Here is a 14107-nt window from a genome sequence, read left to right as displayed (position 1 = left end):
TATTATAAATAAAGTTTAGAATTACATAATCATATTTCTACTCCAATTCGTTTTTTTTAAATATAAACATTTAAATGGCGGCTGATTTATTCAAACATGCATTAAATATTGAAGAACATTATAATGAATATGTAACGGTGCATAGCTATATTTATCTTTCTAGAGTCACTTTTCTATCTGACTAATGAGTTTATGGTCACTGAATGTGTTTTTCTGAGGTAAATGTGACGTCACGTGACATTGAAGCTGTTTTATTGAGGTTGAAGCACTGATTGAGCGATTACACGAGACATGATACGGATTTCAGTAAGTTGTACTGTATATTTTAACATACCTTCAGATGTTCATGTTTATTTCGCTGTAACTGGTATTAAAGCGGAGGAGAGGATGATCACATGCTTCTCTTTAACTGAGGCGCTAAAGCGATCCGTCACGCCACATTAAACAGCGCCAAAACGCTATTTATTTTCTGAATCTCATAATAAGATGGACGTCATTTGAAATCTGAGACTTTGCTTCATATCAAAAGTAACAAAGATTATTGTGATTTATTGGATGGGAGGAGCTACATATTCTGCTCATTCATCCACTGAAAACAGACTAGACTAATCGATTCTTGGGATTTAAGAATCCATATCTACTATGTAGTATGCTAGTATGTTTTGAATGTAGCCTGTGTGTGTGTTTCATACATTTTGCTCATGTATATCTTTATTTTGAGACATTTTCTTTTCATTTCATTTTCATTTGCTTTGAACTGTTTCTGTAGCTCAGAAGTGACACTTTATGAAAGCAATTTATTCATCATAATCAGATTTAAATATCTGCTAAAGGCCGTGATTGATGAACATAAGATTACACAATTTTTAAAAATATTTTTTAAATTAAAAAAATAAAATAAACATTTAAATAAATACAATAAAAAAGTTGTTAATAACACCAGCTTTTAAGGCAGAAAAAAAAGAACATCAAAATCAAATATTTTTCTGAGAATTACTCTTATAAAGTGTCTTTTCTCACGAGAATGAATGACAGCTAATCATAAATTCAACACTAATGTTTAATAATGATTCGACAGACACTGGACACATCTCTCGAGTCCCTTTATTTATTGAATTGTGGGATTATGTACAGAGTCACAGAATCTATATTGTGTAAATGATGAGCTGGACAGTTTTCATTCTCCGCCGATAATCTTTGGATCTCAGTAATTTTCCTCAAAAGCCAAACAGAAGAAATAAAACTGAACAGAGCGCTTTCACACGCCTAACCTTCATCCCATCTTCATCACCATCAGCGTGTTATTCACATCATCAGTTACATTAAAGTGGCTATATGTAAGAATTTTCATGAATCGAAATCTCTTTTATTGCCAATGTGTGAACAGCTTGAAATGAAACTTAAAAAACGAGACATTCCCGAACTTCCTTGGCTGTCATTTAAAGCCTGATTTCTCTGTGAACGACTCGGGACGTTTTTACCAGGAAAATTAAAACGGTGTAACGGATACGCGTGCTCCCGAGAGCCTCTCTAATGCGCTCTGACTCCTGAAATTAATACTTATTTTTGGTATAATACCAAAAGAGCCATTCTGTACTGTAATGTCAATGTGTCATGCAAACAAACGGGATTAATTCAAACTATTGTCTTAAATATACTTTCTAATCACACTATCATAATTAATGACCTCGTCTGTCGGTGAATCGCAGACATCCACATCACTACGATCGGATGCTGTCGTTTTGTTGTTGAGAGGAAAGCACACAGCACATATTTACATATTTAATACATATTCATTTAATACATATTTACATACATATTCATCGCTCTCAGCAGCGTGGGGGCGTCGAGATGTTCGTTAACTGTATATCGCTGCAAATTAAGATTAAGAAGTCTTTTTACTTGCGAGGAATGAAAAAAAATGTGCCATTCGTCATTAACTCACATTCTCTTGTAGGCGTGCGCACGAGTGCGAGCAGAAAGTTGCTGGCTGCAATTCATTTAACGGCCACCGGTGTCGCTAATAACAAGGGTTTCTGAATTCTACATATAGCCCCTTTAACATATGGATAGTAATGTTTATATGGTCTGTTATGGGCATTAAAGTATCCCAAACTTTATTATTACCATCCATTCAAATCTACACTGTACATCTTGAACATGTGACCATCCATACGTCATGTGACCATCCATACGTCATCATTCAACAAACACATTCATCTGTAACTAACGGCAGTGACTGAACATCATCATCATCAGCTTTTCTGCTCCATCATAAACCTTCTCCAGGATCCGTACGCACATTTACAAAACAAGCCGTACAGAAAACAAATGAACAGTATAAAAATAAATGCAAGCGATCGGATGGCATGAAAGCGCTCGTTCCAGAGGACAAAAGGCAAATCAAGTGTAATAAACGCGCTTTCGTACAATGAAAGAAGGAGAGTTTGTGTTCGATACTCTCAGGCTTTTCTTAAATTCAAGTCCTTGAAAAAGTCTCTCATGATGGAGGGAATGAAACGAAGCTGGAAGGAAAAGGTCCTGCGCTCCGGGACATGCTCCGTGTTTATGATGATGAGCCGTAGATACAGTAATGTACAGATGAGCTGCTCCCATAATTCCCCAGCAGGGGCGGAACGTGACGTCAGAGTGATTATACGAGCGCCTCGGTCGGTGACAGCTGAGAAACACATGAACGGACGTCAAACAAAAACAACTACTGAGAAAAACAGCTGGAGATTTGAGTCAAATCAAAGAAATCAGTATAATATTCGTATAATAAGTGAACCTGAAGAAACATTAAAACAATAAATTAAAACTTTTCATTTTTATTATACAAAAGTGTCATTTAAATTGTCTACAAATTTATGAATCTTAAAACTGTGTTCAGAGATCACCTCCAGTGTTTCAAACGATTATGATGTAATGAAGCCTCGTTTACTGAAATCACGTGACTTTGATACACACTGATGATTCAGAAACAAATGATTCACAAAGGATTCAAAGCTTCACGAAGCGTGTTCCCGTTATCCGTTTGTTTATATCGTCTCAGAATGAAACTATATTATCGTCCAGCTCTAATGCATGAAGATATTATAAACATTAATGATTTTCTGCTCTGTTCTCATAATTCAGTTCAAAGAATGCAAATTTAAAGCCTCACCTGGGATTCAGATCCTAGAAAAGATTCTTGCTTTTCTGTGCAGGAAAAGAGAAAGAGTTCATCTGAATGAGGTAAAACTGCACAAATATTAGACAATTTCTGTATATAAGAATACATCTATCAACACTGGACTAGATCCAATTATGTTCTGTGGTAATCTAGCCGTCAAAAGTTTGGAATAATTAAGATTCATTAATGTTTCTGATTGAAGTCTCTTCTGCTCACGAGGCGTTATTTGATCAAAATACAGTACAGTGAAATAATATTCCAACGTAAATCAGCTGTTTTCTATGTGAATATATTGTAAAATGTATTTTCAGCATCATTACTCCAGTCTTCAGTGTCACATGATCCTTCAGACTTCTCTCAAAAACACTAAAAACAAATCATAATTATTCCAAACCGGTGGTGTATGATGAACACATGACGTTATACAGACTATATGACTGTCGAACAACACTGAAGATACTGATCCAGCGTTTGTCTGCCACACTTACCACATGACCAGAAAATCAGCCTCAGCACTTCCTGTTTCATCACTTCAAAACAAAACGGACAGAACAGAAGAACACAAAGAGAAGCACATGCGAGACAAAAGAGACCAGCAGAACCGGACGTGTGACGCAAAACAAGGAGATTTAATAGAAATAACCCAAAGACATACAGCAAAAAACAAGAGAAACAAACTTGAGCAGAAAGATGACATCATGACGAGAGGTAAAAACACTTTACAATAGTGTTACTTGGTGAAACCTTATTGTAACGTGTCACCTTTGAAAACACTAGAAGGTGTAAAAGTTTAGAGACAGAAGAGGCTTTTCAAATGAGCAGTTTGTGATGGTGTGTCTCTGAGCACAACTAGTTAAGTGTCTCTTTCAACCTGCTAACTTCACAGCTGTTTGTTCTGGAAGTGACTCTCAGAAGCCTCTCCCAGCATGCAGTGTGTGTTTCAGACGGTCAGATGGCGGTTTCCAGGCGTTTCAAGGGCTTTACCTTTTTCTTGGCCTGCAGCAGCTCCTGGTAGGCACTGGATCTGATGAAGCGGCTGTAGGAGTCGCTCTTCATGAGCTTATAGATGTGCTCCTGACGGAAGAAACACATGATGATGATGATGATGATGATGAACAATCGGCCCCTCCGTCTGTGTTCGCGTCATTTTGAGTTGGGAGAGATTTTTTTTTTCCCAAAAATGCTAGTTAAAAACTTACTGACTTCACTCACTTCACTATAAATACTTCTGGGAAAAAAAAGTGATAATTTTAATTTATTTATTTTTATTATTATCTTGTTAAACTTGTAGTATGGACTATATGCACAGAGCGTTCTTTAGAATATTATAAACCAGCTGAGAGTCATGTGCTGGTGTGTCGAGCATCAGTAGTGTCATGCTTACTTTATAATCAGAATATAGTCACTTAAATAGTCAGGCATAGAATTAATTTAGTTATTCAAATGTAAGACGGCATACAAAATACATAAAGAAAGACGTTCCTCAGTGTTCCTCCTCGACTAAATTCAATTCCACCATCAGTTTCACACTTTTATATGAATAAAAAGCTTCAAAAATTAAATATTTATTGTGCACTTTAGATTAGTTGAATAAAATGTGTTTTCACAAGTGTGCTGAAATCATTGACTGACAGCTGCTGTGATTATAAAGAGAGCGGCGCTCGCTTTCTGTCCTTCATTCACAAGAAAAGTTATTTTCATCAGATTTTCTGAGTATTTCATACTTCACATTGACAAAATGTGTTTTTAAACCTAGTTATTTTATAATGTCTAATATTTAGTCAAAAACGAAGTGAGGAAATGGCTGATATATGCGCAAATAAATGCTACTTTGCCGCCACCTGCTGGTTAAAGTGCTAATTATTGTCTTTTTTATTTTTAAATAAGTGTTTTCTATCAAATTTCCTACATTTTGAAATGTTCGGTTTTACAATGGGGACAATCTCAGAAGAATGAACAAATAATGTTTGTGGTTGTCACATTAAAAATAACATTTGAAGTGTTGGAAAATAATGTGTGTGTCTAATTACAGATAACAGCGTTTTTAAACGGTCCCAATAACTTCGTCTTTATTGCAATCAATAAAACTGGATTATTGGTAAATTAGGTAAATGTGATAACTGCATTAAAATATGAAAACATTAAGAAGTCAATCATTGATGGTTTTGTGTCGATGTACAGCAAGTACAGAATGAACATCTAACAGTTCACCGGAAACGCCCGAGCTGGCTTAACCACAACCAGGAAGTAACCGTGCGTATAGTCCATTCATGGTTAAAAATGACCCACCTACAAAAACTGCTTATAAATCTCTCATCATGCTGTTATCGCCAAATATGGATTTAATCTTTTCATCAGCTTGTTTTCTTTCAGTCAGCACAGGTTTTGTGTTTCTCTGTGGATCTGACTGATCGTGGGCCTCGTTAATCTGAGCTCATTTTTTTCATCTTAATTAGCTTCAGTGAAGTTGAAAACTGAGGTGCATCAGTCAGATCAACGAGGCCTTCAGTCAATCAGATCCAAAAATAAATACAAAATCTGTCCTAAATTGATAAAAAGATTGAATACAACATTTGGTGATGATACAGCATCATTTGACTAAATTAGGCAAGAGATTTTCAGCACAGACCTGAGCGTCTTCGAAAGCGTATCGGCCGGGATCTTTGACGTTCTGCGTGGTTTTGTCGTAGCTCTTGGAGTCGACGTTGATGGCACTCGGAGCTCCAGGGGCGAGAAACTCCTCCCAGATCTCCTGCACCCTGCTGGGAACCTCACGGATGGGACGCTTCTTCAGCTCCTGAACCGACAGCCAAAACCTGCGCAGACAAAAGCATCACACACCTGACGCTGGCCTGTGTCCTGGAAAATGATTGGCCAGTGGAGTTTATATGGAACATCTAACTTTACCTGCATTCATCGAGAGCACTCACGAAACGTGATTTATACTATAGAGCAAATCTCAGCTGCTGCTGATTTGGGAAAGCGGCACTGTGAAAAGTGTTCAGACTTCAGCTGTATTTAATGATCATGTGTGTTGAGCTCCAGCAGATGGCGCTGCAGAGTTTCACTCATCAAACTCATGTTAATAATCATCTTGGAAATGTTTTGTTCCTTTTTTCTTCTCTGTGACCCACAACTACAGCTGAAGGAACCAGAGCCGGACTGAGATCACTGGTTTACCAGCAAACGTTCTTCTAACGTTCCCACTAAGCTATGAAAATGTTATTTCTGAGTTTGTCTCAATGTTCAAAACATTAAATGTTTCAGTTCATCATTACTTTTAATGCTCTGAACATTCTGAAACCAGTAGAAACATTTAAAGAACGTTAACCAAACTAAAACAACCGGTCCATGAATGACGTATAAATGATGTTTTTGTTCTAACGTCTTGAGAACATTTTTAAAGACCAGATAACGTGACGTTGAGAGAACGTTCCCCGTCAGCTGGTTTCATACCTCAGGTTCTCTGAGCTGAACTCCGACTCCAGGAACTTCAGGAACTGCTCTCTCCCGACCGGATCCTTCAGAACCTCGTTGAATCCGAATCCCCAGCGCTTCACCCGCTGCTGCCCGGGCTCCTTACTGAGAGACGGAGACAGAGGACGTCATTCTCCCGTCAAACACTTACGGAGAGGATCAGCGAGCGACACACACCTGGCCTCCAGCTCCCAGGAAGTGATGTCATCAGTGATCCAGGGGTTCGACGGTTCTGGTGACGTGAAGAACGGATCGTACTCCATATACTGTTCTGAGTAACTCAACAAACTACAGACAGACGCATTAATGATCATTAATAATGATAACAGTAATAATCTGATCAAAAGTGACAGTAAAGACATTTATAATCTTACAAATGATACAAGTGCTGTTCTTTTGAACTTCCTGTTCATCAAAGTTTCCACAGCTGTTTTCAACACTGATAATAATCATAAATGTTTCTTGAGCAGCAAAAGATTTCTGAAGGATCATGTGACACTGAAGACTGGAGTAATGAAGCTGAAAATTCAGCTTTGATCACAGGAATAAATTACACTTTACTATATATTCACATAGAAAACAGCTGATTTACATTAGAATAATATTTCACTATTTTTACTGTATTTTTGATCAAATAAATGAGCAGAAGAGACTCTCTCAAAACTTCTTTCAAGAACTGCAGTTCATAACGAGTCATTTTAACGAGTCCGCTCACCTCTCTGCAACTTTGGACATTTTTAACCGATGTCTGTCGATCTGCGTCTGCCAGTACTGTATCTGAGAGAGAACAGATGAGCGCAGATTAAGTTCTGGTCAGATGATGTTTTTAATTACAATGACTGAGACGATTCAAACACTCAAAAGATCGGTGTGGAATCAAGAAAGACGTGCTGAAGCTTTCCTTTCACACATGAACAAAAATATAAACACCAGTAAACTTGACGAGACGCAGCAGTGTGTGTGTGTGTGTGTGTGTGTGTGAGTGTGTGTGTGTGTGTGTGTGTGTGTGTGTGTGTGTGTGTGTGTGTGTGTGTGTGTGTGTGTGTGTGTGTGTGTGTGTGTGTGTGTGTGTGTGTGAGAACTTCTCATCATGTGCTGCTCATTAAAACTGTGTCATGAAGATTTAATGTGAAGACGGGCTAATTTTAGTCAGAATTAACTATAAAGCGTGTTCTCATGAATAAGTCACTCGCCCGTATCGCTCTGGTTTCTCAGGCGCTCTCGTGTCGTTTCATTTTAATTATATCACATGCGTTCATACTACAGTCATATTCAAAGACTACTAAGTTTTGCATAAAAACAGGTGGATGGAAACAGCTGACGAGGCGTGTGTGTGTGTGTGTCACCTGGTTGCGCAGCTCGTCCTCTGTGGGCTCTTTGACCTCCGGTGTGGCCGTGTGAGTCGGACTGTGGCTGCGGATGTCGTTCTGTAAGCCGTACACTGACTGCAGACGCACAACAGTCTCAGTGACACACAGTTTCTTCAAGTGTTTATGCACCAATATTTGACAGAGACTTATATATGCTGTTAATGTGTGTGTGTGTGTGTTTACCTTCCGTGTTTTGTGCGGCTGCTTCATCCGGGAGGATTTCTTTATATCGGCTTCAGTCGTGTTCACACAGCCAGGCTGCAAGAGTTTCAGAGCGTTTAAAGACTCTTGAATCATTACAGGATTCAGTTTGTCGTCGCTGAGACTGAGGTGTGTAACAGCAGTGAAGAAATCTGAATTTACACTCTTCAGAGATCATGCAGAACTGAATCACCGTCAGTAAATCTAACCCCGACAGAAACCAGCTTCATAACTTCATGTTTTCCGTCACACACACACAGCTCTGATGTGAGATGATGTGTGTGTGTGTGTGTGTGTGTGTGTGTGTGTGTGTGTGTGATCTCACCACCGGTCTGTGAACGTCCCAGAAGGCCCGCTCCTGACTGTCCAGGATCTTCCGCTCAATCTTGTCCCGTTTCTTGTCCACTCTGACAGGAGAGAAACACAATCACACACACTGATTTGAGTGTCCTGATGTCCGTCAGAGTTAATCACGACTGACCTGAGATCTGACCACTTACTTCGCTTGTGCTTCTGCTTGCATAAATATAAACTCCCATTTCCGTGCAAAAGCTCGCTGTAGTCTCGCCAAACTCTCCTGTGACACACACACACACACACACACACAGTCTGATGCTTTATTCCATAAATCCTGTTTATTGACAGTGAGACGGGTGAGAACACTAAAAATGTTAAGTGGGATTTTCATTAATCCGTATCAACAGATAGGAGAGATGCTTACAGCTTCATAATCGGCCAACTCCAGACGAGCTTTATTTTGCATGGTTCGTTTACAGAGGTACACGGCTGCAGAGAGAGAGAGAGAGAGAGAGAGATCATGTGATCAGCGTGTGTCTTCACATGTCTGTAAACAGCAGCACTGATGTTCATCTGCATCTGTTGGTCTGTGTTTGTTTTGACAGAACATTCACATTCGAGCAGGACAGCAAACGAGCTTTACGTTAGTAATGTCAGACACATAAACGTGATTTAGCGCAGCGGTTCTCAAGCAGGGGTCAGCAGGGGGCATCAGCACGCTTCCAAAGGGCCGCTAGACGACCTCAATGACTACAAATAAGACAAAAGAAGCAATAAAATAAGCAAAAACAACTAAAAAAGAACTCTAATTCCTGCAACATTTATGAACTAACCCTAACTCATGGAAAACTTGGATATAGAGTTATTTCTAGACCTGGAAAAGTCATGGAAATGAATAAAATCTTAAAAAGTGATGGAATATATACTGTATATATCTTTGGATTACCTTCATTTCATCTGATTAATGAACTATCATATCAGGTAATTAATTAGATGTCATTAACGGACAGGTGTAATTAAAAGCTGGAGTGTGTGTGACTCTCTCTGAACATCAAGCAGTGTGTGTTGATCGATTGTTCTGATGTGGTCCGACACTTTCTCGTGTTTCAGGACACCAGCGCTCAAGAACAGCAGCGGAGATCACACGGGTCTATCAGAGGAGTGTGTGTGTGTGTGTGTGTGTGTGTGTGTGTTCTTACCATAGTCAGTGTTTTCTGGCTCCCAGCAGTTTGATGGCCAGAAGTATGGAGTCTGAGATCAACAGAAACAGAAGCACTCATCAACTGTCATCATTTCAGATCAATTAAGATTCACTGGAATAACCAGACCTGCTCATTACCGTTCAGCATATAGACAATATCAATGACGTCATGAATATGAATCAGAATATGAATGATGTCATGAGTATGAATATAAATGATATGAATATGAATATGTATCAGAATATTCATGACAACGAATATAAAAATATATGAAAATGTATCAGAAAATGAATGACATGAATGGCAATAAATATGAAAATATTAAAATTCACAAATATGAATCTCCATCAGAATATGAATATGCATCTGAATGACATAATAAATGACTATTAATCAATGTTTATATTCTGATACATATTCACGAAATGAGATCGGCGGTTCTGGTCTTCAGACGGTCATGAGGTTCTCAGCCAATCACGTGAGAGAATCTCACCTGAAACCGGTAGAAGGTTCCGTCGTCCTTCAGCATGAGGACGTGGTCTGATATAGGGAAGAAATAACCGTGAGCGGCCATCAGCGTGCCCAGATGAAGAGCCTCCACTGCAACACACACACACACACACTGTATTTAATGGAGCAGCTCTTTGATCCGTCTCTCTCTCTCAGAGATGAAAGGTCTGTGTGGGACGAACTTCTTCATTTTAACTGGAGACACTTGAGATGTTTCAGATGAATCTGCTGTGTCCTTCAACCGTCTCGTCTCAGGGATTGCTCTTTCTGGAGTCGTTACAGATTTCAGAGCAATAAATGAACTCAGTTTGAGTAAATAAAGCAGCTCAGCCCAATAATACAAAGAAATTAAAGTTCATCCGAAAATAAAAGCGCATCATATCCTCTCCCTCACAGACCAACACAAAAGATGTTTAGCAGAAAACAACTTCTGAACGCTCTGTGTGAAAAACAATCTCCTCGTGATCCTCAGACAGTCAGAAATCACAGGCAATATTAATTTTTGAATGAATTATTCCCCTTCGGTCAGATCAGCAGTTCTCAAACTTTTTGACTCTCATTCTTCACTAAAATATTCAGATAACTAAATAATTAGAATTAAAATAATTAGATTCCACAAGTTTTAAGATCTGAATAAGGATCCTGCTCTCTTTAACCAATGAATGCATCACATTTACAGATTTTAAGATTTACTCACAATTTCTACCGGATTAATTATTCTAGAGCTTAGCATCACCCGTAAAACACGTTCATTATAAAACGCCTATGCCAGTAATATTTTATAAATGTGCATGACTTTTTCAGCTCTAGAAATCACACTTTTATATTATATATATATATATATATATATAAAATATATTTTATTTTCCAAGCCTGTGAGAATACTGAGGGTTGAGGGTTGAATATCTTGAAAATATAAAGCATATATAAAATAAATATATTTTATAAAAAAAAAAAAAATTATATTCATTTAATATATTATATTAATTTTTTGTTTGTTTTAGCTTATTTTAATGCTTGTTTTAAGAGTGTTGAGATCCACTGATCCAGGGTCTGTTGTGTAATTCAGCGCTCTCCTGCAGACGTGAAGATCTCTCAGAGAAACTGCACATCTGCTTCTCCACGAGGTCACACAGACACAGGAAGAGTCTCCAGAGACTCCCAGTGAAGCAGAACCTGAGCCGAACCAGAACCCGAGAGGCGTCGCTCGCGTCAGCTGGTCATGTGACTCCTCTGGATGTAAAACAGAGGCTGATTTCATGAAGGTCACGTCAGGCTAAAAACAAATCAAGCTGAAATCAATGCAGCCCGGTGGATGTAAATGCCAGCGTTTGATTTCCTCCTCCAGCCGTTTATTTACTGCCGTCACCTTCGGCAACTCTAATTAAATAACGAGAAACGCTCTGAACGATCTGCCAGCCTAATGAGTTTAACGCCGTAAACGGGTTTGTGTGACACCAGCTGATCGTATTTCAGAAGTCTACTGTACCTTGATCTTCAATGTTCAGGTTCTTCTGCATCCACTGGACAATATCAGAGCCTGAAAAACAGAAGATGACACACAGTTTAGTGCATCAAACACTGAATTCATTCAGATACATTTACATTTATGCACTTTTTACCCGAATTAACTGCAATCGTTCATCCTCATGTTAAGTGACGGCCTGAAGCAGCAGCTCTGACCTTCATGCTTGTTTCAGGACACAAATCATTCAGGTAACGATGCCTCATTACCTCGGGAACAGGCGCAGCCGCACGGGACGCACGAGCCGGTGTTTGTGGAAAGTAGGTTTTGGGGGCAGCCGGTGCGAGGGCTTGTCAAACCCAGTGAGTTTGGGGAGATTTTGTGTCTTGCAGAGGCTTGTAGAAAGAAACCCGAGAGACGCGTGTGTCTGAAAGAGCGTCTTCAGGGACAGCAGAAATAAGAGCATCCTGTTTTTAATTGAAACAGTGATTCGGACACAGAGCGTGTCCTGATAACGTCCTCTGAAGGACACCGATCGAGATCAGCTTCACCGTCTCTCAGAACAAGATTCAGGTCCAAATGGACTCAAATTACTTTAATTCCTCTTCCTGATCTTATTGTGAATGTATGCAAGCTTGTTTCCGCCACACAATTCAAAATAAAAAAGTAATTGTGATTTTGCAATTCTGATTTTTTTTCTAGCAATTGCAAGTTTCTCTCTCACAATCATGAGACTTTTGTTTCTTCATCTATGGAAGCGACAAGAAAAATAAGAAAATATCTTGCTTTGGTAAATCATAATTTTGTTTTTTCTAAACTTTACAAGTCATAATTCCAACTAATTATGTCAGTTTCAACTTAATTTTGTCTTTTTATCTCGTACTTAATGACTTTAAGTTATAATTATAACTAATTGCCATAATTTTGACTTTTTATTCTCATAATTTTGTCATTTAAGTTGTGCTGCTTCATATTTTTGTGGAAATCATCACACATTTTATTTTTCAGGATTCTCTGAGCATTTATTTGATCTTTTGTCACATTGTATCTTCTGATCAATTTAATGCATCCTTGTTGAATAAAAGTATTCATTTCTTTCTTTTTTTCTTAAATTGTGATTAAAATGTTTGAATGTTAAGTGACGTCTGCATGTTGAAGTCATGCAAATCCATTGATTAAAAAAGAGCAGCTCGTACAACTTAATTATTTTAATTCTAATGATTTAGTTCTTAGTTTTAATCTCTGGACACTTCAAGTTTCTGTAAACTAAAAACATTGAGAACAAACATCATTACAGCAGATGAACCACTGATGATTTTATCTGAAGTGACTTACAAATGAGCAGTTTCTCAGAGCCACAATATTCATGAAACACAATGAAAGAGCTGAAGCTGAACTAGATACTGGAGAAATGCAGAAAAGAAGAGAAAGAGGACTTTTACATGAAAAGTGTAATGACAGACGCCTGAAGGAAACTCGCAGTGACACAAGAACGCTCGGTGAGCACACGAGGTTCAACAGGACGAGCAAATATTCTGGATTGTGTACTTGTGTGTGTTTCTGGCCTTAAAACCTGGAGTGTGTGTCTTGAGTTTCTCACACACATGAGCAGCAACACCAGCTGTTCCCAGCAGCTAAATTTATACGCTTTTAATTATCACTCTGTCTGTCTCAGAGCAGCGGGTCCATATGGATCTCCCTCACTCAAACACTCGCCCTACTTCTGATTCCCTCCATTCTCATTATTGTGTGTCTTTGTTGTTCTTTTTGTGGAGTCTTAGGAGGATTTAGTGTCAATGTGTGTGTTTGGACACAAAGCATCACAGATTTCACTATAGATGAGGCCAGTGTCACACTGAGAGGCGCTGCGATTGATTTCTGTGTTGACGGCACAACATGTCACTGCTCCTGTAGCCGTGTGTGTGTGTGTGTGCGTGTGTGTGTTGTCTGTAACTCTTAAAGGATTAGTTTGACACACATGATGTAATCATGTTGAAAAGGTCACGAGTGACGTAGGCGGAAGAACCGATCCAGTGTCGGACAATTTTGAAGTTGGAGGAGAAAATTAGTTTTTCGCTCTACCGCGGTACTTCCACCTACGTCACACGTGAGCTTTCCAACATGATTACGTCATGAGTGGAGCATCACAGAGCAGACAAAGACGAGCATTTGTGGTTAAAAAGTGTATAATGTTAATTTTTTTAGGAAATGTCCGATGGTTTCTCTAGATAAGACTCTTATTCCTCGTCTGGGATCATGTAGAGCTCTTTGAAGCTGCACTGAAACTGACATTTCAACCCGTTGAACCCCAGTGAAGTCCACTATATGGAGAAAAATCCTGGAATGTTTTCCTTGATTTCTTTTCAACTGAAGAAAGAAAGACATGAACATCTTGGATGACATGGAGGAGAGT

General features: G+C 38.7%; 1 protein-coding gene across 7 annotated transcripts in view; it reads right to left on the bottom strand.

Moving 5' to 3' along the window:
- Positions 1-1101: 1101 nt before the first annotated feature.
- The window catches only part of rgs7b (regulator of G protein signaling 7b), a 31250-nt gene continuing 18244 nt past the window's right edge, over positions 1102-14107 (bottom strand). For 4 of the 7 annotated variants that reach the window (XM_067370124.1, XM_067370125.1, XM_067370128.1 and 1 more), the window contains exons 4-15: positions 11719-11769; positions 10213-10319; positions 9717-9768; positions 8942-9006; positions 8721-8797; positions 8546-8627; positions 7996-8277; positions 7365-7426; positions 6827-6937; positions 6629-6754; positions 5802-5988; positions 3872-4246 (exon numbers count right to left, since the gene is read on the bottom strand). In XM_067370124.1, the coding sequence (XP_067226225.1) occupies positions 4121-4246; positions 5802-5988; positions 6629-6754; positions 6827-6937; positions 7365-7426; positions 7996-8277; positions 8546-8627; positions 8721-8797; positions 8942-9006; positions 9717-9768; positions 10213-10319; positions 11719-11769 (1328 nt within the window). In that variant the 3' untranslated portion in view covers positions 3872-4120. Of the gene's footprint in view, positions 2681-3163; positions 3199-3871; positions 4247-5801; positions 5989-6628; positions 6755-6826; positions 6938-7364; positions 7427-7995; positions 8278-8545; positions 8628-8720; positions 8798-8941; positions 9007-9716; positions 9769-10212; positions 10320-11718; positions 11770-14107 lie in introns of those variants that run through there. The other 3 variants (XM_067370131.1, XM_067370127.1, XM_067370130.1) reach the window with 3 other exon arrangements.

Source organism: Chanodichthys erythropterus, chromosome 19, assembly GCF_024489055.1.
Source record: "Chanodichthys erythropterus isolate Z2021 chromosome 19, ASM2448905v1, whole genome shotgun sequence".
Taxonomy (NCBI): Eukaryota; Metazoa; Chordata; class Actinopteri; order Cypriniformes; family Xenocyprididae; genus Chanodichthys; species Chanodichthys erythropterus.
Note: the sequence above shows the minus strand (reverse complement) of the source record. Positions and strands in the feature narration are given on the sequence as shown.